This window comes from Exophiala spinifera, assembly GCF_000836115.1.
Source record: "Exophiala spinifera strain CBS 89968 unplaced genomic scaffold supercont1.10, whole genome shotgun sequence".
In the NCBI taxonomy this organism is placed as follows: domain Eukaryota; kingdom Fungi; phylum Ascomycota; class Eurotiomycetes; order Chaetothyriales; family Herpotrichiellaceae; genus Exophiala; species Exophiala spinifera.
The window spans coordinates 208,053-233,220 of NW_015622522.1; the positions used below are offsets into that span (position 1 = coordinate 208,053).

Genomic DNA, 25,168 nt, shown 5'->3' on the forward strand with positions numbered 1-25,168 from the left:
CTGACAACCAAACCAGCCAGCCACGCAGCGAGGGCCCCGAATGATGTGATTGTAAGCCAGGCCGGCCGACGCAGCAAGGTACCTCAGGTACGAGTAGGTAGATAGGTATGCGTGTCTTGTCTTGCATTGCGCTGTCGGCACCGACATACACAGACAGAGGGAGATTTGTCCCAAGCGAGCCTTTCACTCCCCCTCCCCTCCCCAGCTCCGACATGATGCATCCTGCATCCTGCGTGCTGCTTCTTTGTGTGTGCTGCTTCCTGCGTGCTGCGTACCGCCCACGGACACTTGCATGCATATACCCGACCAAGGCGCCTTGCTAGGTCGAGGTGAACCAAAGTGATGCCTTGCCTTGCCTTGCCAACGCTTTGGCTCTCCTGCAGATTCGCCGTACGTACAGTATCCTCACCGCGACGAGTGCGAGTCCGCGCTCCGTGTCCTCCACAACGCCACGAGTCCGGGGTCTGGCCCTGTCTCTCCAGCTTGTAGTGAGGCCAAACATCACCCTGTCCACGGGGCAGTTTGAGCTGCGTACATGAAAGCGAGGCGAGGATGATGGTCGCTCTCTTCCACCATCGAAAGGAAAGGTAACCCCACCAGACGAACACGGAGAATTGCATGAATGCAGTATGCCTACCTGCGGTACCTACCTACCTACCTACCTGAACCTACCCAGGTATCCCCTGTCGCCCTGCGCCGTCGCCTTCGCCTTCGCCTTCGCCTTCGCTTTCGCTTTTGCCTTGTACGGTCGTTGGACGCCTTTTTTCGTGTCACCTTTGATGGTAGGACCTAGGAAAGTTGCCTGCGACCGCCGGATCCGACAGAGCGATGAGGGAAGCATAACAGACAAGGAAGAGCGCGAGAGAGACATGCGGCAGATGGATAGATGGATCGATGAACTGAAGAAGGCCGATAAGCCGACGGGCAGGACTGCACACCATGATCCTCTGCCAAGGTGTACAGCGCCACGGAACGGTGGAATCTTGTTGGTCTTTGCAGCACTCGATAACGAATTCGGAACACTTGAGACGATGCGACGATGGGACCATGGGACGATGAGGCGCTGAGACAGTGGTGTGGTCTAATGTAGAGGCTGATTGTGGCTCTGGTCAAATTCTGCCTTGCGGTCTATTTTCAGCTATTCTTATTGTCTCACAATTATTACCCAGAGACTTATATTATTCGGTACGGATAGGCTGTCCCTCTAATAACTAGTCCCTAGGTCCCTGGTCCCATAAGTCGACGCCGGGCCTCTTGGTGATGCACTGGCGTTGCTCTTCGTATTCGTAACTCGTCCACGTTTTGCGACAAAAAGTAAAATGAAAGAACAAACACAAAAACAAAGAATCCCGAGCTCAGGTACATGCGATCAATCCCTCGTGAAACCCCTGCCCACTACAGACAGCCCACCGCTACTGTTTCGCAATGTACTTTGAGGATTCAAAGAGGGGGCCAACTTGCCGTGTTGGTGTTTTGGGGCCCATGGTCCATGGATGGACGAGATCAGTAGTTAGTACCTCTTGCAGGTTGCAAAAATAAAAAGACTTCCACTTCAGGGCATTCAGTGAAATTATCTAGGACGACATGGTTGATCCACCAGCTTTTCGATTAACGAGGGATATTCCCTGGTGAGCTTGCATTGGACCCTCGGACGTTCAGAGAGTAGATGGACCCAGGGGGTGCACAGAGAGAGAGAGAGGGTCTTGTTCAATCCAGGGACATTGTTGTTTTTATTTTTATTTTTATTTGGTCTTCTGTTACTGTTCTTGTACCGTGCAGCCTCTCTCAGGGCTTCAGCGCCACCGTCTCGTGGGATCAGCGGAGTGACAGTTTCACCATAATACTGGCGACTGGACCCTATGGACCAACCGACCGACCTAACAGACACCGCACCAACTGACACCAACAACAGCTGACAATGTCAGGTTGTCTGTCACATTTATTATTTCGTCGACCGTTGCGCGAGCCACGGAGTGCCGGCGCAAAACACGTCATGAGGGAGTTCGAACACGACATGTTGCGTTCGTTTGATACAACTACGTACATACATACTCGTGATCGGCGTTTTCGTTGTCACGATGTGCAAGGATTGATCGACGAGTGCGAGTATGATGTAGGATATCAGCTGAAAGGCGCCATCGCTGCCACACGTACTGTACCTCCTCAGGCAAACCATGTTCTGCTCTTCGCCGATGGATCATCACAGTACGTAAGGACAACAAGGCATGGCACACACACACACTCTCTCTCTCTCTCTGTATTTGCTGCAGAGTCACATTTGCAAGGGGCCCGGAGAATTGCGGGCGGTAACTGTACAACACTGTAGTAGGAAACTTGTCACGGTGCTGGGCCCAACGCGAACCCTCCCCGGAAAAGCTACCGGTGCACGTAAATGCTAGTTGCTTCACCAAGGATCAAGGTATTCTATTATTACAACAGCCTACAGTAGGTACTGTACAAGGTAGTTTAACTAGCACAAAGTCAAACCGCAACAATCCCTGTTCTCTCGCTCGCGGAAAAGGCGGAAGTCCAAAGGAGCTCGACTGGCAAGTTACGAGGTACTCCCCGGCAATGTGGATTTGCAGCACGTGGGCCCTCGTATTGTCCGCCCAGGCATCCCGGATGTTGTAAAGGTGAACGGAGTACGGAGAAGGGCACCTCTGCCTTTGACAATGATTCTCGCACCCGTCGGGTCAGCTGGTGACGACTGCTGCAGGAGCCGGCGGTAAATAATAATCTCTGGTACGACAGGTCATCATCGCGTCGACATTTGTCGAGATCATGGTCAAGCTTGAAGCGTCGCGGCGACTTGAGGACGGTCGGGAACATGGCCGTCGATGGTCACCTGGTCATTTGCCGAGCATGGGAAAATGCCAGGGGGGTGAGTACGGTCAGTTAGTCGGAGGTACAGCAACATCCCACGGCGCTTACTCTCTACGACCAAGGGGGATCGGTTGCCAACGCAGACAAACAAGGGCGGCAGGCCATGGCTAGTGAGCCTATGTTGTGCAGAAAACCAGGAGTTGGTCACCGCTAGACCGGCGTATGATTCGCCAGGCTCCGAAACGATCCCAGGCTACACCCAGATTCACCTCGTGACCGTTGAGTGACTGACCTTGAGGACGATGATGATTGACCGGCCCGGCGAGGAGAAATGCGCCCGTCAGCAAGGAGTCATTGGGTGATTGATGGCGGTGTGATGTTGAAGAGTCGTCATTGGCGAACCGGCATTCTTTGTCACTCAAGAGCAGCACAGACAGGATATTCGCAACTGTCCTCTCGTCCAGCGTAGACGGTAACCAATGACTGACCGCAGCCCGCGTCTGGCAGCGAGATTCGCGCGACTCGTTCATCGACTGTGCCCGTAGACCAATTAACACCGGGTCCCACGCAGGCCACGTCAGAAAACGACCCCGGCAACCGAGGGCTCAGCGATGGATGCACAGAAATGAAATGAGCTGCATGCCTTAAATCCGGGGTGCATCTTGGCCTTGTTGGTCCGTGTCCAGATGCTTCACATTGGCCGGCCGTCTGTCAAGCGACGCACTACGACGTCAAGCATCCCCACCGTGATCCGGTTATCGCTCTGGCGCCGTTTGACTCCTGAAACAGGTACAGGCGGGAGAGTTGTACGTCCAGGGCCCACGGGCCGCTTGGCCTTGAGTCTTGAGGTTGTTCTTGCACTGTGTCTTTTCCCGTTTCTGCGGAGAATGGGCTCGTAGCGATCGCCAGGGAGTAAATTGGGCCCGCTAGGGAGGGAGCTCCGGCGACCTCGGAATGTGCTCTGGTGTACTCGTAGCCGGAGGGCGAGGCGGCACGGGCAAAGTGTACACCCAGTTGAAGGAAGTTTATCCAACTAGCCGGAGGAGCGGACTGGCTGGCTTCGATAGACTGCCGTTGAGGAGGTGCTGAGAAGCGGGTGGGAGGCAGAGCCGGAAGCGGGAGTTGAGGAGTCGGTCAGCTCGAGGCCAACATTGCGACTGTCGATTGGTGCCAAGCTGGCGAAGGAGAGACGCTATGCGCGGATGGGCTCGGGTGTTCCTGAGGATGGATTCACGCTCGCGACTTGACTGCGCCGGGACTTGGATCCAGCAGAATGGATCCTGTCGATACCCAACTGTACTGGTATTGTTACCCGTCATTTCAACACGGCCGGCGCTCTGGAAATAGCTCCAACGTGACGTCAAGGGGATGGCCTTATGCGACACCGAAGTCTGGGGGAAAAGCAGGTGGTCTGACGGGCTGTATTTCTGGGACACGCCCTCCTCTGCACCGACGGTAGAGTACCTAGGTAGCTACCTCAGGTACCAACAGTATCTAGATATCCTCCCGCATACCGGCAGTGTCCTTCTCGACGCCTTCATTCCCTTGCGGATGGCCTGCCCCGTCACTCGGCCCCTGTGTTGAACTGGGCGCCCATGCTTCTTCACGACGTGATTATATCATGGAATCACGATATGGACCGAGGTTGCCTTACTAGCCAGCGATGGCGTGGGGTGTCTGGAGCTGGTGTCTGCAGACTGCCATGCATGTCGCGCAGCATTGGATATCACGATGGCCACGTATACCGCCATCCGTGGAGTTGCTCTGCCATGCTTCTGCACCTCATCGCCACCACTCCGCAGACGCTTATGATTAGATGCAGGTCGGAGATATCAGCTGGTCAGGGTGCAGCTGGTCGGCACGATGCGCGATAGGCAGACCGCGGCTGTCTGCACCCTCGGTGTTCGTGTCTGCAAGTATGAGGCGAAGATGACCGTCAGCAGACTACCTGGCCATCTTCCCAAGCCCCAAAAAGCGACAGTTTTCGGCACCGTGCAGCAGCGATCGGTTACGGTTTGGAAGGCTACTGTGCACGGAGTCTGCAAGCGACCACTGAGCTGAGCGCCGGGCACTTTTGACCTTGGTCGGGTGGTGAGAGAATGAGGCAGAATAAGTGCGGCAGGCCTATGCTGTCAGCAGAAGCGGCCAGCCCGAGTTCGCCTGGAATTTGAGCGCAGGGTAGAGTCGGAGAAGACGGTGATCATGCGTCAAGCGTCGAACGCATTCCGAAGTGCTTCTAGAAGCCCCTTTACCGTGACTTATTAGCAGCAGTTCAGATGAAGAAAAGAGATTACGAGTGGGCTCTGCGGAAGACGATACGAGAAAATGGGGGCGAAAGACGACGGTAGAATCGACCAGGGGTCCATGTCGTGCGCAAGAAATTGAGAGCATCTGTACTGCCCAAGCTACGGGGGCACTCTTGTTCACAGTTGAAACGTCCCCGTCGACGGCCCAAGAGAGATGTGAAGATGCGTGTGTGCCGTGGTAACTCGTGGATACCCAGAGCATGATACCAGGGACATGATACAGGCAAGAAAAGACGTAGAGGAGAAGAATGCAAGGTACTTCGGCGCAGTCTGACCGGGGGCCAGGAAATCCCTGTGACAATCCCTGGCCTCGTCTTTTGATTTACGTGCTCCATCCCACCCTTTTCATTTCCGCCACGATACGCGCGACTACGACACTGTGTTTCCCATCAGGCCCAGAAATTCCGCCTTGACTCGTGGCAGAATTCGATCCTGTTCCCTGCCGTCAGTGGTCTGTACTTTTTTTAACCGGGTCCAGGCACTCCATCTCCCTCCAGGTACTGCAGCCTGCCTGATACGAGTTCCGGCGAACAGAACTCGACTTAACCGGCCAGACTCGCAAAAGTCACAGTCACCGCTCTCAGCAGCTTCTCTCCCTCCTCGCGAACCCTCTGGGAGAAAGATACAAGAACAAGAAAAAGAAAGAAAAGACAAACCTTCTCAAGCCCTCTCACTTCTGCAGCGGCAAAGATCCTCGCTGCCTCAGCTTCCGTCAACCCTCGTTCCCTCTCTTTTTTCGGTGCTCGCAACATACCGCTTGACATTCTGACATCTGTCCGATTCCGCTGTCTGTGCCCTGAAGAAGTACCCTGCCTACGACGACCGGGCAGACCAGAGCAGAGCGCAATATTATTGGCAATAATACGAGCCATCCCCAAGTTCGCCGCTGGCCAAGTCAACCCTCGTCTTGCTCCGTACTTGTACGACACTATTTTTCCCCTCGACCGCCGCCGCTGCCACTCACCACCACGCACCTCTTTTTTTTCCCACACTCTCGCATACATCTGCATACTACTGCATCACGCTGTCCACCACCCTGGTCAGTGGTCGCTCGACCACCATCCCTCGACTGCTCCTCCTGGTGCTGCGCACTGCCGACAACTCATCTGAATATCCTTTCTGAGCGGACAGCTGGATTGCGTCTGACTCGTCCATTCCTTTGTCCGATTCCCCCCTCCCCCCCCTGCGAACGTCACCGCATCCCTTCCGAATCATACAAAATCACACCATAACCCGCCCGACTCGAGGCTCTGCAACCGCACCAGGTCGGTCGCCTGCCGTCTGACTGCATCCAAGTCTGGTCTGCCATCGTCCCTTTCCGCCCGTCTGCATATACTCGCGAGCCTCGATCCCGCAAGGCCAGCCGGCGCCTTACGCACCCCGTCATTTCGAGTCCGCCTAGGCTCACGCCCTGTACTTCCTCTCTCGCGACGGGCCCTCCCTGCCCTGCAGCTGCACCAGCACCGATCCGATCCTTTGCGACATCAGACGACGCTGCTGGCCATAAACATGGCTGTTCTCCGAGGGTGATGGACCGTACTGGCGGCCTCTCCTCTACACGACCGCTTCTTGTCTTTCCCCTACAAGACCATTATGAAGTCGTCAAAGGACCGTATACAGAGCTGGACTCATTCTGACCATTGTCAAACCTTTTCTTGATCGTTCCCATTTATTCATGTTCTTCGAGATTCTGGACACAACCGAGGCTGCGTCCACCATGATGTCGGCGTCACCGTCGCCGGCTCTCAGGCCCCTGCAGAGTCGGGACAGCTCTCCTTCGCCCCGTCATCGCCCGCTGGCTCATATATCGGCCTACCAGCGCATCAACACCACCCTCTCACCTCCGATGCTGTCGGCGACCCCGGCCTCGGCCAACAGCACCTCTTCTGTCACCCCCAGCCCCCATCTGTCCTCCCTCCAGTCCTCGCCACTGGTCCCTCAATCACACTACAGCCATCTGGGGACCCCGGGGCCTCTCGAGCTCCCCGAGTCCCTCGTCTCGGCCGCCCATGCTTCACCTCCGCAGAGAGACCCGTCCGCGAGTCTCAAGTCGGTCGGTCTCATGCGCAAGCTGTCCCAGAGTGCAAAGGATGGCGTTTCCTCCACCCGGCAAATTCTGCGGAGGAAGACGTCGGCGACCCAAACTCGCCGGGACGAGAGCACCGGACCCATCGCTCGCCGGCGGAGCGACAGCAAGAATGCACTGCCAAACGGCGGCGGCGGCGGCAGCAGCATTGAGTCGCCTTCCTTCGACACCCTGCCCCTGGATCCCCATCCCGGCCTGGGTCTCTTCGACACCATGAGCATATCCAGCGAGCCGGTGACCCTCCTGGATACCAGCCCCGAAGGTCAGGCCCCCTGCGTGCCTGAACGGTTGGTGGGAGGCTGCCTCTTGACCAAGATCACCAGGAACAAGAAGCAGGAGAAATTGTTCTTCCTCGACGTCGAAGGTTCGAGGGTCTCGTGGAAAGGTGCGGTCACCATGAAGGTCTTCCACATCGACAACATCAAGAGCATCCGAAGCGGCGAGGAAGCGGCCAGCTATCAACAGGAGCTGCGAGGTGAAGCGGTCGACCCCGAGCTCTGCTTCACCATCAACTATGCGGCGTCGGACTCCTCGAAGCAGGTCAAGACCTTGCATCTCGTCGCTCATACGCCTGCCGACCTCAGGCTGTGGGTCGACACGCTCGAGAGCTTGGCGAAGCACCGCGAGGAGTTGATGACGGTCCGCTCTTCGGAGCGCGAGTCGGTCATGAGGGCCCACTGGGAGAGCGAGATGGCGAAACGTCCCGACACCAAGATCGATGGGCTTGATCTGCCTGCCATCCGGTCTCTCTGCCGCAAGCTCCATATCCACGCCCCAGAAAAAGAGCTGGAACACCTGTTCAACTCCTCGGACGTTGACAAGTCGAGACGCCTCACCTACGAGCAGTTCAAGGAGTTCCTGAAACGCCTGCGTGAAAGAAGCGACATCAAGAAGATCTTCCACGAACTCAAGGGTGACAAGGCTGCCGGCATAAGTCGGCCACGGTTTGTTCGGTTCCTGGAAGAGGTCCAAGGGATTGCCCTTGCCAATCTTTCCGAACCCGCCGTGTGGGAACAAAAGATGAACGATCTGGTTTTCTCTTCGTTCCCGAACCGTCCGGATCTTCGCGAGCAGGAGCTCATTGACGCCAACGCCTTTGCTACCTTTCTCATGTCGAAAGACTGCCATGTCTACTCGAGGCCGGAGGAATCAGAACCGGTCTTTGATCGACCACTGAGCGAGTATTTCATCTCATCTTCCCACAACACCTACCTCACAGGCTGGCAAGTCAACGGCACGTCTTCGGCGGAAGCTTACATCACGGCACTGCGCCATGGCTGCCGCTGCGTCGAGATCGACTGCTGGAACGGCCAAGATGGTAGCCCACGGGTCACACATGGTCGGACGCGCACGAGCTCGGTGCTCTTCTCTGACTGCATCAATGCTATCCAGAGATGTGCTTTCGACGTTTCCCCCTATCCGGTCGTCATCTCGCTCGAGGTCCACTGTGACAGTGACCAGCAGGCCAAGATGGTCGACATCATGAGCTCGGTGTTTGGCGACCGCCTGCTTGTTCATCCGCTGCCCGGATTCGCCGCGGAGCTGCCGTCGCCCGAGCAACTGAAGTACAAGTTCTTGATCAAGGTCAAATCTACCGAGCTACACGCTGATCTCGAAGCATCGCGCCGGTCTGCGCCTCTCGGTCGAGCTCGAAGTGCCAGCTCTCCCAACCGTCACGGCCCTGCCAACGGCTTTACTCCGGGTCTGGCCACAGTGTCAAGCCCTTCCATGATCACACCACCGGAGACCATTTATTCCCCGACGGATCGCTCTGTGACGGCGACCAGTGCGAGCAGCGCTGACGAAGAAAGCGACGTCGCCTTTACTTCGTCCTCGCTCGCGGATACCACCAGACGCTCTCCCAAGTCGAGCAAGGTCGGCCCTCTGCTGTCTGCTCTGGGAGTGTACATGAAAGGCTATACGCTCCGTGAAGCCCGAGATCTCGGATTCCAGCAGTACAACCACATCTTCTCCCTCAGCGAAAATCGTGCCATCGAACTGTGTCATACACCCGAAGACAAGGCCATGTTCGAGGATCACAATCGTGAGTACTTGTGCCGTGTCTACCCCAAGAATCTTCGCTTCCAGTCGTCGAACTTTGATCCCAACACGTTTTGGCGAAGAGGGGTCCAGATGGTGGCCCTCAATTGGCAAACGTTCGACGCACACATGCAAATGAACCAGGCCATGTTCGCCGCTGGAACGGACGCCTATGGCTACGTGCTGAAGCCAGAGTATCTCCGCAAACCTCGGACCAAGCACGGCGACTTTGAACACCGCGTCAAGCTTCCCCGGTACAAGATGAAGTTCTCGGTTCAGGTGGTGTCGGCCCAGCAGCTACCTCGGCCGCCCAACATGAGCAGAGAAACTCCGTTGAACCCCTTCATCGAGGTGCAGATGTTCAGCGCCGAAGACCGAGCTCGTGGCATTGCCAACGGGACGGGCGGCAAAGAGACCTACTCGAACGGATACCATGGCATTGGATCGCCGTATCGCCGTCAGACCCAGATCTGTTTTGGAAATGGCTTCAATCCCCAATTCGGCGACAGCATTGAACTGTCCTTGGAGACCAAGTATCCCGAGCTTGTCTTTGTCCGGTTCATCGTCTACAATTCCGACGACGGCAGGCACAATGGCAAAGGCGTCAGGCAGCTCGCGGCGTTTACTGCCAAACTCGACAGCATTCAAAAGGGCTACAGGCACCTGCCTCTGTACAATGGCCACGGCGAGGAGTTCATCTTCTCCACGTTGTTCTGCAAGGTCGTCAAGCAAGAATCAAAGCTCATGCCGTGGTCGCTCCAGGACGTGAGTGAGCGACCGCCCAGGGCCAACGTCTTCCGGGGCATCCTCTCTCGAGGACTGTCTGGGGACCGTGGCAGATCCCGAGCCTCGAGTATCGAGGATCAGCGCACCGCCCGTCAAGCCAAGCTGAACCGAGAGATTGAAGAGACCGTCGCTAGACGATGAGATTGCAGAATGCACGAGCAAAGGATTGTATCAACGCAGGGCGCGGGAATTTGACATTCGAAAGAGATACCCAAAAGCATATATGACCCGTGACGACATTGACTAGATTCACCCCGTCTGGCAACGGACATGATTTCTTTGTGTTAACAGTGTTTGATTATTTTGTGTTTGGAGGCCCATGGAGCTGGACGGGTGTTGATTACTTCTACCTCTTACTTTCCACCTTTCTTCTATGTACCATACACGTATAGACCCTGAGGGCCTTGTTTGTTCTCCGGATTGGAATAGGATGAATTTTTTATTGTTGCAATCTATTTCTTTGATGACGGCCTCGACACGGGTATTTCGACTGAACACATGTGTGCCAAACTTCTATTATATTTTTGGGGGGTTCAATAGCTTTTGCCAATATCACAAGTTCGAAATCGTGGAAAAAGCGGTGCATCTAAAGCTGTCCGTACAGAATCAAAGGAGGCATCTTGGTCCACTGATCGAGCGTGTCTGCTCAACGCTGGCTACTCTTGTGCTGACCTTGCAGTTGAACTTGTCCAGTCCGGTCGAGTCCTTCACCGACTAATTGCTGTTCTGCAGTAGTCCCTATGCACATAATGCCCCAGGTCTGACGGTCGATTATCGTGCCAAATGCTCGTCTTCGACGACGGTTGGCGATCCGTCATTCTACCTGGTGACAAGTCCTACGGTAGTTGCTGGGGAGGCTGAGCTCCTAGACTGCAGCAAAAGTCCGCATTTTTGTGTTGGCAACCGCCCCCTCCGTGGCATGGGGCTCCTCTATGCTCGATCCTCAAATCTGAGACCTCCCAGACATCTCGACTGGCGGAAGCGCCTGTGTCGGACATTCTGTACATCCCTCGAAGCAAGGTGCTGCTCAAAATGTACTGCTAACGTCTGAGAAACAACCCCCCCGCCGTCGTTCCAGCCCACGCTTTCTGACTCGACGAGACTGCTCAACTCTCTCCATTACTCGGAGAGAGCAGGATGAGGTTCATTACTACCTTCGAGAACAACAATGGCTCATTCCAGCTTGACATCGTCGGTATGGAGCTCTCCTCCTGGGGATCTCGTGGAGGCCCAAGTGGTTGGCTGACCCAATTCGTTCCCCAGGTTTCCTTGCCATCCTCGGAGAAGGTTCCGTCGAGACTGTTTCTCAAGTCCTCACTTTGAGTTACCTGATCTACCTGCCTCGTCTCCTCCCCGCGCCTCAGATATTCATTAGACCGTCGAGACCGGAAAAGCTCGAGACCACCTCGGGAGCAAAAGTGATTGGAGTCCATTCGGGCAACACTGGCGAAGATATACACCATGTGGCCCATGCGTTGCACCGTGGAGACAAGCTCGTCCCGAACACGGTGACATGTGTGAGAGTCAGAGAGAATGAACGGCCTCGACCGTCCATCAAGCGCTTTGGACCGTTGGCTATGCTGGCCTTCGTCGGCTTCGGGATGAGTGTTGCGCTCCTGGCCTTGTCCATATACTACAAGGATGGGTAGGATGGGGCTCGCTGGCGGATTGGAACACCTGCTGACGTGACTAGGATGTCGCTGCTGGCTACTGCACTGCTGTCCTCACTGAGCAGCATCACCGGTATAGCTAATAAATGGTCACCGACGCCGAACGATCCGAAGCCTGATCCTCACTCCCCCCCCGGCGACGTGGTGATCAAATATCCTCAAGGGGCGTTCATTGTGGTGAGCTGTGAGGAAAGGACGGCGCGATATCTGTATTTCAACCCGAGCGAGCGATGCATCTATGCGGTGACGAGCACGGCTATGTACCGAGGACTGTCTCTGATCTCGACACTGTTGTTGATGGGCGGTGTCATCTCGCTGGCCAATGCCCGGATCGAGACCCAGACGGCGTTTGCGGGAGCGTACATGCTCATCAACATCTTCTACTGGATCGGTGCCGCTCTGCCTCCCGCCCAGCATTGGGACCTTTCTCGGCTCGAGGTTGAACATATCGAGGTCCATGGCGGTACGCCACCGCGGACGGCGAAGATGGACAACTACTCTCCTACGTATACCGAAGCCTTGTGGAAGGCGATTGCAGTCACCGGCACGAGCAACTGGGTAAAGGAGGCAGGATGGGCTCCTAGAACCCCGGCATGGAACGACTGGCTGAACGAAGCAGAGGAAGCGGCGCTGGGTGAGCCGCTCAAGTCGAGCACGAAGACGATCAACGGAAAGGTGGTCGAGGTGTGGACGATCCGCAACTGGGACAGCCGGAATGCTCTCTCGACCTTGCTTCGAACCACCACAGACAAAATCGGACCACGATCTCCCAAATGAAGAGGAGCAGGACCTGATCCAAGCAATTTAGGGGTTTGATTTGATTTTGATCTGAAATACAAGGCTTATGAGAGATGATGATTGACGCGAGACCATGACCAACTAACTGACGACTATTAATGATTGATGACTGCAAATATTTGGTGTCGAGAGATATTGAAAAAGAATGATAGAGATTTGTGTCATAGTCTGAATGATACCCCAGGTGTTCTTGGGAGAGAGTGCCGTGCAATGTAAATCTCCTGATAAGTCACAGTCTACAGTACCCGGTAGCACCGCTCGAGGGTCCCCCACCCAACTCTCTCCCCCGGCTTCGCGTTTGCGATGGCTTGGCGTGCGCACAAAAACGAGCCCACGGTTACAAGGGCAAACGCACGACTTTTTGCAACTGCGAAATCTCTCTCATCCAGCACACCCAGACCTTGTATCCCGCGGTCTGCCACAACCTTCAGAACAAGATGTGAGAATCCCTGCATATCGCTGCGGAGTTTGGTCTGCAGCATGCTGATTCGAAGGATGTAGTGAACCTCCAGTGCCGTCTTGATCAGAAGCCGCCATGCCTTTCACCAAAGAGTTTGTCCAACCCCTTCCTCTCGAGTTTGGGTGCGATCGCTGACCTTTGCAGAGTCAAGAACTCGCCGTACTTCTCGCGCTTCCAGACCAAGTACAAGCGCAGACGGGCTGGTAAGGTACGTATCACAGTGCGATTATCTTTCGCACTCCGGCGTCTCACGGTGGCTCTAAACATTGCTGACGTTTTCATCCGCAGACCGACTACTATGCTCGTAAGCGATTGATCGCCCAGGCCAAGAACAAGTACAATGCCCCCAAGTACCGACTGGTTGTGCGCTTCACCAACCGCGACATCATCTGCCAACTGATCACGGCCGAACTCTCGGGAGACAAGGTCTTTTGCTCCGCCTACGCACACGAGCTCAAGAGATATGGAATCCAGAACGGCCTGACCAACTGGTCTGCGGCTTACGCCACTGGTCTGTTGCTCGCTCGTCGTGCCCTCAAGAAGCTCGGTCTCGACGAGGAATTCACCGGGGTTGAAGAGGCGGATGGCGAGTACAAGCTCACCGAGGCTGCCGAGGTTGACGGAGAGGAGCGTCGTCCTTTCAAGGCCTTCCTCGACGTGGGTCTTCACCGAACCTCGACCGGCGCCCGTGTCTTTGGTGCCATGAAGGGTGCCTCGGACGGTGGCATCTTCATCCCACACAACGAGAAGCGATTCCCCGGCTACGACCAAGAGTCCAAGGAACTCGACGCCGACACTCTCCGCCGATACATCTTCGGTGGGCACGTCGCCGAGTACATGGAGACCTTGGCCGACGACGACGAGGAACGCTACAAGTCCCAGTTCGTCAAGTACATTGACAACGACGTCGAGGCCGATGGTCTGGAGGAGCTGTACAGCGAGGCCCACGCTGCCATCCGCGAAGACCCTTTCAAGAAGGACGAAGACGAGGGTGAGAAGAAGGACAAGGCTTACTGGAAGGCCGAGGGCAAGAAGCACAAGGTCTCCAAGTTGTCCAAGGAGGAGAAGGAGCAGAGAATCAAGGAGAAGATTGCTGCACTTGCGCAGTAGGATGCTTGTCTGAACGCAGACCTGCCCGCCTACCCACCTCATCCGGTAGTGCAGTCGTCCAAAAAGGAGTCTCGGAGTGACTAGATTATCATACTCGGGGGTTGTTTACAAACGGACAATTGAGATTTGGTTCAGCTCATCGTGGTGATGAAAAATGAACGAACAGTTGCACCCTTTTGGGTCGACGAAAACGGCCAGTCATAGGCACACCGACAACGCCACCAGGGTGATTTGCATGTGATGATGAAATCAAGAATGAGAAAATTTCCTAGACGCGTCAAAACTTGTCCCGCACCCTTGTGTAAGAATGATTGCACGTTAGCTGCGGCCTGTCCGAGTAGGAGAGCCATTTGCCATTTGCGACAATTACTGTACAGGCAATTAAAATCTAGGTATGTACCGTAGGCAATCAGCAGAGCCTCCGTTCATGGGGGTGGCCGCTCTGGAAAAAAGTTTGTCTGCAACTCTGACATAAGATTCGCACTAAAGTATTATTGAGCCGCCTCTGGGAGCTCCTAAGGGTTCCTGACCGAGCGTGTCTGGGTAAGGTAGGCTTTGATAACTTCGTGCGGAGGGAGTCTTGATGCTCACTCGTGCTGTCCGTACGGTCTACAGGTCTCACGGCAATCAAACAAGAATCAAACATGGTTATCGTCGGGCGAAATAGTCTCAGAAAGAATGCCCGGTGTTCGGAGCGTTAGGATCTGCCGCTATCCCATACAGATATTACACCATCCTCCGGCGGTGGCACCATTAGTAGGTAGAGTTTGCTACAGCCCGAGGATCTTCTCAAGCCAACCAAAGTACGAGGGCTCCCAGACTCGTATAGTCGACGCTGCAAAGCTACGGGTAAGTAAGATGGACTGACTGATGGGACCGATGACCGTGAACATGACCGATGACTTATGACCACAGCTGGACCAGCACCGACCAACTGGAAACGAGGGCCCAGGCTCGTTAGCCCCCGGTTCAGAGTCCTGCCCCCAAATCAGAAGCCTCTGCGGTGCCCCAAGAGCCCTTAATAAGCCCTTGATCAAAAGGCCTTAAGCCCTCTCTCGTCAGTCTAGAACTTCCACACAGCCACCCATGTTCTCCGAGTCCCTCACCACATCCCGATCGCCATCGTCGCCAGAGCCGAACGAAACAAGACTTGAGAACCCCGCCGTCGGCCTCATCGCTTCATCGCTCCTCAGTCTCACACTGCGCCCGTCTTTCACCATGTCTCTGCACCGGCCTGAATTCATATTTCTGTGATCGGGCTGCGTTGAAACACCTGCGGGTGCATGCCGAATCTTCCCCGGAGCCATGGCCAGCACCGTCGGCCACAGTCTCGACGTGGACTGGCTCTTGCATTCGAAGAAAGGTGAACTTCGCTCCGGTCCACCAAGTCTTTTCCGTCCCGGTGGTTGTGCTGACGAAGACCAGAGCTACCTCAATCCTTAGGAACCAAAGTTAACGACGTGCGATCACAATCTCCGCCACTGATCAAATCGACCGAACCAACTCCACCGTCTACGCCGACCGATCGCAAGCCGCCCAAAAAGGCACAGAAAGAAGCTGGCTCTGGCGCTGCATCCCAGAAAACCGTGTCACCACCGAATGGCGTCAACGGTACCACGCAGGCGAGTGCACAAAAGGCTGGAGCTGCAAATCCCCCGCCAAAGAGCCAGCAGAATGCGCGACCTTCTCTGACAAGAGGACAAAGTGCCGAGGACAAGAAGACCTTGAAGGGCAGTACACCCAATGGCAAAAAGGACGGAAGACGTAGCTCCTGGATATCCAGCATCAGCTCGAAATTTACTTCTCCTACTCCTTCGCGCCAGTCGAGTGTGGACGACAGATCGGGCCTCGGCAAACCCGATGTGCCATCACCACAGCCCAGCCCAAAGCTGGAGTTGCCGAATCCTTTCAACAAGAAGGAAGCGGTCAAAGACGGGCATGCCGACACTGCGAAAGAGGAAAAGCCACCCCCGGTTGTGCATGCTGGCCCACGGCGACCCTCGGTTCTGGTGGCTGCCGGCAAGGAGACGAAGCTGGAGCATCCCGGTTTCCTCTCGAGCGCGTTACGGAGACTCTCGTCGTCGTCCAACGTCACCATGGGCAAAGGTGCTGCGTCCGGGGCAATTTGTCCGAGGAGGGTCATGAACATTGACCAAAATCGACAACGAGTGAAGATCAGCGAATTCGACCAGATCAAACTCAAGAGGGTGGCCTTCTGTGTCGATGTAGAAATCGCCGGGTTTTCTGCGTCGGCCGAGGAGGAGCCTGACAAGTTCAGCCGTCCTGCAGCGTCGAACGTGCAGAAACAAAGCCTCACACCGGAGAAGGAGTCCAACAAAAAGGAGGTCAAGGACGCGAAGGCCAAAGACATCGGGGAGGGCGCTGCTCTGAAAAACCCCACCGCTGCCACGGAGGCAAAGGAAGAAGCACCGGCAGCTCAGCCGGAGCAGACGTCTGAAAATGCCAAAGACAAACAAGAAGTCAAGGCTTCCTTGAACGACACCACATCGGCCGAAGGCCAGCCTGCACCCACCACCACAAGAAAAAAGGAAAAGAAGAAACGGTCCGAAGCAGAACGGAAAGAACGGAAAGAGAAAAAGCGGCGGCACGCAGAGGCTAATGGACTCGTGCCTCTCGAGTTGACCAGAGACGACGATGATTTGGACTCGACTTCCAGCAACACCCCCCCTGGCGCCTCAACTCCGAGACGACCAATGGACGGGCCCACGATAGACCCTCTACGGATTTACAAGCGATGTTGCCAACTCCGCGAGACGTCCATTCTCCCTCAGATGAAAGAGCAAATCACGAAACCGTCTGCGACTTTGGCAGAAGCACCCGGAATAGTGGCGGTAATGGACCTGACCGGACTCCGAATGTCACTACAGGACATCAACACGTTGGGCGACTGGCTCGCCATCGTGCCCGTTCGAAAACTTATCCTGGAGAACTGTGGCCTGACGGACGAGGGTGTGAGGGTGATTCTGTCCGGACTCTCCAGCTGCAAATCCATAGAGCAGACTCGCCAAAATCGGAAACTTCCCAAAAGGTATACGGGGAAACGTGGGATAGAACAGATGGGTGTCATTGAAAAGTTGTCGTTGAAGGATAACCCGGCCATCACCAATCTGGGGTGGAAGCACATTGGACTTTTCCTGCACATGTCAACATCCCTCAAGGCGATTGATCTGTCTGGGCTGCAGTTTCCGAGGTCAGGCGAACTGTCGCGGACACCCTCAGACAATAGTTCCGTCAGCAATGCTGACACCAATTCCAGGCCCGCCGATCTGGGAGCTTTGATCATCCATGCGCTGACGATACGGCTGGGTGACAGATTGGAGGAACTCGTCCTTGGCCGGTGTGGACTGTCGACCCAAAATATTCAGGACATCGTTGAGTGTGCCATAAAACGCAACATCCGTCGACTTGGCCTGGCCGACAACAATCTGAACGAGGACGCGTTGGCACATCTCATCCGTTACATCAAGTCCGGCAGCTGTGAGGGTCTCGACCTCGGTGGGAACGACTTACGAGGTCTTGGACACGTTCTCGCAGAAGTTGCTGATGACAAATGCCCGCTGTTCGCCATCAGTCTTTCGGCTTGTAATCTGACACCGAACGACCTCAGCGCGATCCTGATTCCATTCGCCAAGCTCACGAACCTCAAGTTCATGGATCTGTCACAGAACAAGGCGTTGTTTGCCGAGGGGCCGAATGCCGTGCCGGTTTTGCGCAAGCTGCTGCCCAGATTGAAGGAGCTGAGACGCATTCACCTGTCCGATGTCGACCTGACTCCTGATCAAGTGATCGCCCTGTCCGAGATCCTGCCAGACTGCCCGAACATGATGCATGTCAGTATCTTGGACAACGCACCTCTACTGCATGCCATGAATTCCAAAGAGGAAGGCGCTCAAGAAGAGGCTTGTGCTTTCTTTGCGGCGTTGATGACAGCCGTGCGGGTGTCGGAAACGATATTCGCGGTGGAGATCGAGGTCCCCGGTGCTGACAGCAGCGAAGTCGTCAAGGCATTGGCATCCCAGGTTGTGGCATACAGTCTTCGGAACATGGAACGGACCACGCTCGGCGACATGGGTATCAAAGCGGCCAATCCTGATGCGAAGGACGCTCCTGAAGTGCTGCTCCACCTTGTTGGGCACATGGAAGGGTACGCTGAAAACCACGACAATGACGAGCCGGCTCCGGACGAGGATTACCTTATTGCCTCTACGGGTATCGTCAAAGCCCTGGACGTTTGTCTGACAAGCAAAGACGGGACCAGCCGAACACATTCAAGGAACATCAGTCCGAGTGTCAGTGGTACGGCGACGCCGAGACAAAGTACGACCCAGGTCAAACCGCGGGATGTTAGCCTGCAGCTTTGCGACAGTGCAAGGAAGATCCGGATGAGGTTACGGCCTGTCCTCGTCAGGGAAGATCGTGCAGGGAATGACTACAACTATCGTAAGTTTTCTGCAGTGCTCGTGGTAACGCAACACAAGCTAACCTGTCACAGGTCGTCTTCTCAACCTCGATCAAACCTTGCAGCGTATGATTGAAAGATTCGAGGACGAGTATCCAGAAACCAAAGCTGCAGATCCAGGACTTGTCTCGGCAGCCGGCTCACCGTCGCCAGGTCCTCCAACGGCGGATTTTTCGATGCTGTCGACGTCGGTTGGTTCCGATGGGTTGACGAAGTTGACTTCTGCGGATGAATACTTCCCTACGCAACAGGACGGCCAGAACTCTCTCCCCATTAAATTATCTCGCACCACGTCGGAAGCGTCACTCGCAGCCAAGGCATTCACCGATGAAGAAGGCCGTATGCATCGTCTGGGACAGAGCATTCGCAGAGAAGTGCTCAAGCCAACGGGCATGGACGATGAGCTACACGGTACACGCTCTGACGATGGCCCGGAAACCCCTCATCTGGCTGCTCTCCGAGCGAAACTCGAAGCACTGAGCGGAGAGGATATACGGGCAAAGGTCCAAAGGGATGGTGCAGATGAGGTGTTGCGACAAATTGGCCTGAATGCCCAGGAGCTGTTGACTCTACGAGACACGGATCCTGAAGGGTTTGAAGCCTTCCGCATGTCCCAGATGGCGGCAGCTATCAACAGTGGCGTTGTAAACGTCTGAAGATGAGGTGGTTCTATACTTTAGTGGCATGGAGAGGGTGAGGATGAGCGTGAGGATGAGCGTGAGGATGAGCGTGAGGATATTTGTGCGTTCTGAGCGATCTGTGATGACCTGGAAACGGCTACTTTTTCCCTTTGACTGTCTCATCTATTTGTGCCCACTTTGATACCAGCTGCAATGTACTGGGAATGATGATGGTAATGAAATTTCTGCATCTGTAGTTTGTTGTTCATCTCGGACAATGACGAGGTTAGTACATGGTACTCGTGCAGAGGGAAGATCAGGATATACTTGAAACAGTGTATTCCCTTGATTTACCGTACTGATCACTGACGCTGACATTGATATGTATCGCTTACTGAACGCGAAGTGTCCTCAGTCACGACCTCAGGGAATCTAGACAATGAGCCCATGCCTATCTCAAAGTGTGCCATCGTCCAGATACGGGACTTGTCTTGACGACGGATATTCAAGCTTACAATAAAGTCTTGGAGTCTACCTTTCGGATGTATCCATTTGCCTACAGAGGGCACGTCGTGTTCAAATGCCAAAGGCGGACAGGACAGAACTTCGGACACCTCGTATGTATATAAGATATTCACCGACGAGGAGTCATGGAGGGGCATTCACTTATCTCAGGTACGTCCCCTTGATCTTGGCGTTCGATTCAAGGTCATCTGTCCTTGGTTGTGTATCTCCCATCCTCTCATCGCTGTCGTCCTCCATCTTCATCGTCCAGCACCAGCGGCGACAACTGGACTGACAAGATGGCATCTGATTCAGGTAAGTTGACCGATCCTTTCCCCGGACGGACTATCATTGTTCCGGACGCTGCGACATCAACGGGGAAACTTCGGACATTTGGGATGGGAATCACTGAGACTCCAACTCTCACTTGGGAACTGTCGGGGGCCATAAACAAGTTTAACTGACCTTGTCCTGTTCACTTTCGCAGGCTCAGTCATCTACCACGGCGAGGACGACGGCGACGAAAGAGGAAGAACAAGAACAAGACGGGAACAAGAAGACAAAGAAGACGCCCTTGCAGAGAGACACGATCTTGCCCGCGAAGCGGCAGAGAGCATCTTGTTTCGAATCGCAGAGACACAGACTCTAGCACCGCAGACGTTTGGTGGTGGTGGCGGCGGCGGTGGTGGTGTTCATAACCTCGACAGAAGTCGAAGCCGAAGCCGGAGTCGAATTCGAATTCGAAGCGATCCTCGTGCTACCTTTCCGAGCCCTGTCCCGAGTACTCAAGCGTCCAGATCATCATCACCAGATATTGATGGATACATCCTCCGCGCTCGTGGTGCTTGGGTGACTTCACTACCTACACACACTCAACCTCACATTCAACCTCGCACTCAACCTCACACTCACACTCGCGCTCAATCCCACATTCGCACTCATCGTCGTTCCTTGTCCATTTCACTCTCTGCTGAAGACGAAGAAGAGGTTCGCAGAATGACCAACATCAACAACAGCACCTCCTCCTCCAGCGCTTTCCCTCCTCTCGACACCACGGGCATGGGCGGCGTCGGCATGGGCGGTCAAGGTCGCAACAACATTGCGTCTCCTACGACCAGCGGCCATGCGGGTGGTAGCGCGGCGGCTGCAAACGGTAACGGCGCAGGCAACAATGCATCGAATTACATGGCTACCCTCCCCGTCGGACACCAGCAAGACCTCAATTATCTTTACAACCAGATCCAAGAGTTGGGAGCGCTGTTGAGAAGTAATCGGGAACAAGTGAATACCATCACAAGAACTGCCGAGGAAGTCGCTGTATGTTTTGTTTGACTCTCTCTCTCTCCCTCCCTCCCTGGTGATCTCAATGTGGCGCACTGTGTGGATTTCTAACAGGCTCGCTACAGAATCGTGCAAATGCAAATCATACGAGCGGCGGTGGTGGTGACGATGGAGGAGAGATACCCGAAGCAGAGAGTAAGTTGGACTGATCTGTTCTATTCCATAACAGTCAATCGGACACAGCTGCGGGTTTCCTGCTGCCGCAAAAATGGAGACAAGAGCCAAAGCTAATCTGAGATTTCTGTTTGTATCGCAGGAGCCAAAATGAGAGAGGTTCAACGTGAACTAGCAAAGGCAAAACACCTCGTCGAACTCTACAAGCACGAACAAAAGGAAAACACCAGCCTCATCGCCATGTACGAGGATGCACTGGGTACCGCGACAGAACAGATCCGCAACTACTGTTCGGGGATCGAGGCACGATTCCTCGAACAGCGTCGCCACTACAACAACCTCTTGCAACAGGAAAAGGACGATCATCTCCAGAGCCGGTTGGACCGTGATCACTGGTTCGCGCAAACCCTCAAGGTGTGTGAGATGATTCGGACGGCGTACCGGCTGCGCACGGATGAGTGGGGTGAAGAGTATGCTGTGATTTCGGGTCTACAGGCTCAAGTGCGTTGTTATCGACGTGTCTTGGGATGGGAACCAGAAGCGCCGGAAGAGGAGATTGGCTGGCCTTACTTGAAGGATCTGCCTCTCAATGACAGAACTTGAGGGCAGATGTGAATTGAGAGGTGACCGGTGTTGATGAGAGTTGAGAATGGCCCGATTTGGGGGGTGACGAGAGTTGAGAATGGCCTGAGTTGAGAGGTGACCGGAGATGACGATGACCTACCAGGCTGAGGTTTGCATTTTTTTGCACTTTGTACAAACATGACCATCATGATGATGATGGAAGAGGCTTGCATACACGATGATAGCGAGGCCAACGAGCCAGCGAGCCAGCGAGCCAAAAGGAATGAATTGAACTTGATTGATTGAGTGAGTGATTTGATTTCTCGACGGTCGTACGGAGTAGTACTCTCTCATGCTACACTCAAGGTGGCATACCATACCTTGGGTAGTGCAGGATACGCAGGGCAGGGCCAGATTAGTCGTAGAGGACGGTAGGGCCATGCAGGGCCATGCAGGGCACAAGATTGAGCCAAGGGTACAGTACAGAGTAGGGTGCAGGTAATGCAGGGGCAGATTCAGATCGAGCAATGCAGGGCAGGACAGGGTGTGTGCAGGGTTGAGCAAGATATAGTAGGGTAGTGTACGGAGTATTTAGTTAGGGCACTATAGCTCAAGGCGGGGGGGAAAGATGCAGGGCCAGCCAGTCAGTGTAGGACTCAGTAGGCGGTTGGGAGGAAAGGAAAAGATGTAACGGGGGGGGTATGGAAGGGTCAAGGGTCTACCCTACCCAGGGAGAGATCACCAGGGGGGGGGGGCTCTCCATCTCTACAGTACAGTAGTAAAGATCTCAAGGAATCCAGGGGTCGAAGGTTCAAGGAACATCTACAGTGTCACGTACATCCCTACCTACATATTGTAGATGAGGGTGTGCACGGTGGATATGGTGTTGCATGGTATGTATGCGTGGCGTGCTTTGGAGTTATAATCAGTCAGTCAGTCAGTCAGTTGTAGGTCAAACAAGCACAATTCTGTACGAGGTACCTTGACATTCTGGATACCAAAGACATGGTGAGCGACAGGGGGTGACAGAGGGGGAGCCAGAAGGTAAGGCGAATAGATGGGTGTCAGTCTGCGTAGACCGTACATACATGTACGTGAAGAGTGTGGGTGGGTGCGGTAAAATCGCATCATAAGCAAGAAAATGGCAAAGGTAGAAATTCCCCATACGCGCGACATGCGAGGACGGTGTGCGGTAGAATGGGATTTGTCTGTGCTGTGCTGTGCTGGGCTGGGCTGGGCTGCCCCGGGCTGGCGAACTCTTGGACTTTACGTTTTTGGCCACAGACTTTTAAAAACAACTTTAAGAATCCATGGTTGAGTTTGAGAAGACTCGGTTGAGGGCCAGAGAGTTATGTAACATGTACCTAGGTACGGACTGCAGAGAATATGGCACGTCGCTCGCGTATTAGCCAGCACTCGGTGCAGGTGGAAAGGGAGTTGACACGAAGTAAGATAGATATGAGGGTTAGGTGCCAAAGGGGAGCTTACGAGTATGTACAGGGACGTAGGACAGGTACCTACAATAACGTAGACAGATAGACATACGATGCATAAAACACCAGATGAATAACAAGCCCCGAAGAATGGAAAACGAAACCAAAAAAGTGTCCCGACTTCTACAGCAGTCCCAATCCATAACTTGACATACATTTCTGCACTGCAAAGTGTCAGGCGGGAACAGGAGTTCTTCACACTGTAGAGTACGTAAAGTCTTCAAGAAGCACAGAACACTCGTTCTTCACGCAGTACGTAAAGATTCTTCAAGAAGCACAGATACAGATACAGATATCTTCCATGTACGGAGTACTACGTACGGAATCGGAATCCTACCGTCCGTATCTTTGCGAGCTGGGGGCTGGGAATGACATTTGCTCCATCCCTCAGGTACTGTAGGCATTAGTCCTTACAAGGATGATTCAAGATAAGATGCATATGCATAAGCGACGTGGCCAGGGTGATGAATCGGGATTCCTCCAAGTCGAATTGGGGTTCGCATCTCGATCCTGGATGCCGTGAATGGAATGGCTGGGTTGTACTCGCACCGAGTTCGAAGTTTGGTGGTACAGTACCAGCTCATCCAAGATCCGATCTTGTGGTAGATTTCTTCGGAAAGCACTTTTTGGTTAGCGAGTCAAGGACGGAGTAGTTAGTGGCATGTCAGATAGGCGAAATACAACCCCGGTCCATTCGATTCGGTGGTGATGGTCGCTGTCCAGTCTCCAGTGTCAGTAGACGCGTTCTGTCTGTAGACTGTCGTGGCTGTCTACCAGCGTACCGAGTTCCAGGAGGAGCAGCAACTTAGGTATAGTGGGTGGATCGGGGAACTATTCGGGCTGTGCGTGCCTAGACTCTTAGCTAAACACTTAGCTAAACACCGACGCCCCCCCGGTACGCCGTTGGCCGTTGGACACCTAGAGGGCACTAATCAGACCACCTACAATACGCGGTCCAAGTCGCCTCGGAATAGGCTTCACATTGACACACGTTTAGTTAAAGTAGGGAGGAGGGAGGTGGTATAACTCCCAACGCCCGACTCCCAATTCACCTCTCTACCACCTGGAGCCTGAGCAAGTCAAGCCTACACTTGCAACCGTAGACACGACACTCGAGAGTCGCCACAAATCTACCTTTTGCCTGCCATCCGGTCAGCACTGGTCAGTCAAGTCACCACTGATCAGTAACCAGAACAGAGAATCCCACGGTTCAGGTTGTATGTACTTTGGAAGGCTACAGGTCCTGACCAGGGTGTTGCAGGGTCTTTATCCTTTTAGAAACCACGGGGTCTTCAGATCTAACTTAGGGGTCTTCAGGACTAACTTACTGAGATACTCTGTGGCCACGTTGTTTGTCCAGGGTCTTTTTACCCTTGTACACCACCATCTTCGATCCAGCTACTCCGTCCTTTCAGTTAGAGGCTTAGAGCTCACTGGCTAACTAAAATACCGACCTACGGCGCTGTGTCCTTGCTGAAGTTGCCCACTACCCGTTTGACGGGCGGAGACACGGCTGGGTTTTTGACAAGCCACTTCACCATTTTCTGACAGCGTTTGTTGACACTCTTCGACCATACCCAAAGAGATGCATGGTCTGCGGTACTGAAATCCTCCACCTACGTAGCAACTATTTTGTGGCTTCTTTTGACACTCTGAGCCTCGACAACCCCGACACGCCTCTTGCGCCTCGTCTACGCCGGGCGTTCGCCTTCTCGCACCACAACTCCCCCGTTATACACGAACCCATCTCGACCGCTCGATCTTCCTTTCGATCGCCCGATCCGTAAGCCCTCAAACTGTGATCGAACTACTTACGTGTAGTCTGGACCTGCACCACCCATATTCGTCCAGCCCAGGGCTTAAACCTCTTTGACCCTGGCACATCTGTCAGTTGTGCTTCCCCGGCCAATTGCACAAACACCGTGTCCCGAACAATGCCGTCTCTCGACGATTGAACCACCATCTCGAACCAC

The 25,168-nt window shown here is 54.4% G+C and overlaps 5 protein-coding genes across 5 annotated transcripts; all 5 read left to right on the top strand.

The window, feature by feature from the left end:
- Positions 1-6,846: 6,846 nt before the first annotated feature.
- PV08_11748 (uncharacterized protein) lies at positions 6,847-10,182 on the top strand (the record flags this gene model as incomplete). The annotated part of the gene is made up of 1 exon (XM_016386056.1): positions 6,847-10,182. The coding sequence occupies one exon, from the start codon at positions 6,847-6,849 to the stop codon at positions 10,180-10,182; it is 3,336 nt and encodes a 1,111-aa protein (XP_016230188.1).
- A 996-nt stretch (positions 10,183-11,178) lies between these two features.
- On the top strand, positions 11,179-12,488 carry PV08_11749 (uncharacterized protein; the record flags this gene model as incomplete). Its single annotated transcript, XM_016386057.1, has 3 exons — positions 11,179-11,236; positions 11,305-11,686; positions 11,735-12,488. The coding sequence occupies 3 exons, from the start codon at positions 11,179-11,181 to the stop codon at positions 12,486-12,488; spliced, it is 1,194 nt and encodes a 397-aa protein (XP_016230189.1).
- A 556-nt stretch (positions 12,489-13,044) lies between these two features.
- On the top strand, positions 13,045-14,079 carry PV08_11750 (60S ribosomal protein L5; the record flags this gene model as incomplete). Its single annotated transcript, XM_016386058.1, has 3 exons — positions 13,045-13,061; positions 13,114-13,177; positions 13,258-14,079. 3 exons carry the CDS (start codon positions 13,045-13,047, stop codon positions 14,077-14,079), a joined length of 903 nt encoding a protein of 300 aa, XP_016230190.1.
- A 1,305-nt stretch (positions 14,080-15,384) lies between these two features.
- Positions 15,385-19,215, top strand: PV08_11751 (uncharacterized protein; the record flags this gene model as incomplete). Its single annotated transcript, XM_016386059.1, has 3 exons — positions 15,385-15,442; positions 15,505-18,540; positions 18,593-19,215. The coding sequence occupies 3 exons, from the start codon at positions 15,385-15,387 to the stop codon at positions 19,213-19,215; spliced, it is 3,717 nt and encodes a 1,238-aa protein (XP_016230191.1).
- A 767-nt stretch (positions 19,216-19,982) lies between these two features.
- On the top strand, positions 19,983-21,741 carry PV08_11752 (uncharacterized protein; the record flags this gene model as incomplete). Its single annotated transcript, XM_016386060.1, has 4 exons — positions 19,983-19,998; positions 20,171-21,000; positions 21,090-21,159; positions 21,281-21,741. The coding sequence occupies 4 exons, from the start codon at positions 19,983-19,985 to the stop codon at positions 21,739-21,741; spliced, it is 1,377 nt and encodes a 458-aa protein (XP_016230192.1).
- Positions 21,742-25,168: the final 3,427 nt, after the last annotated feature.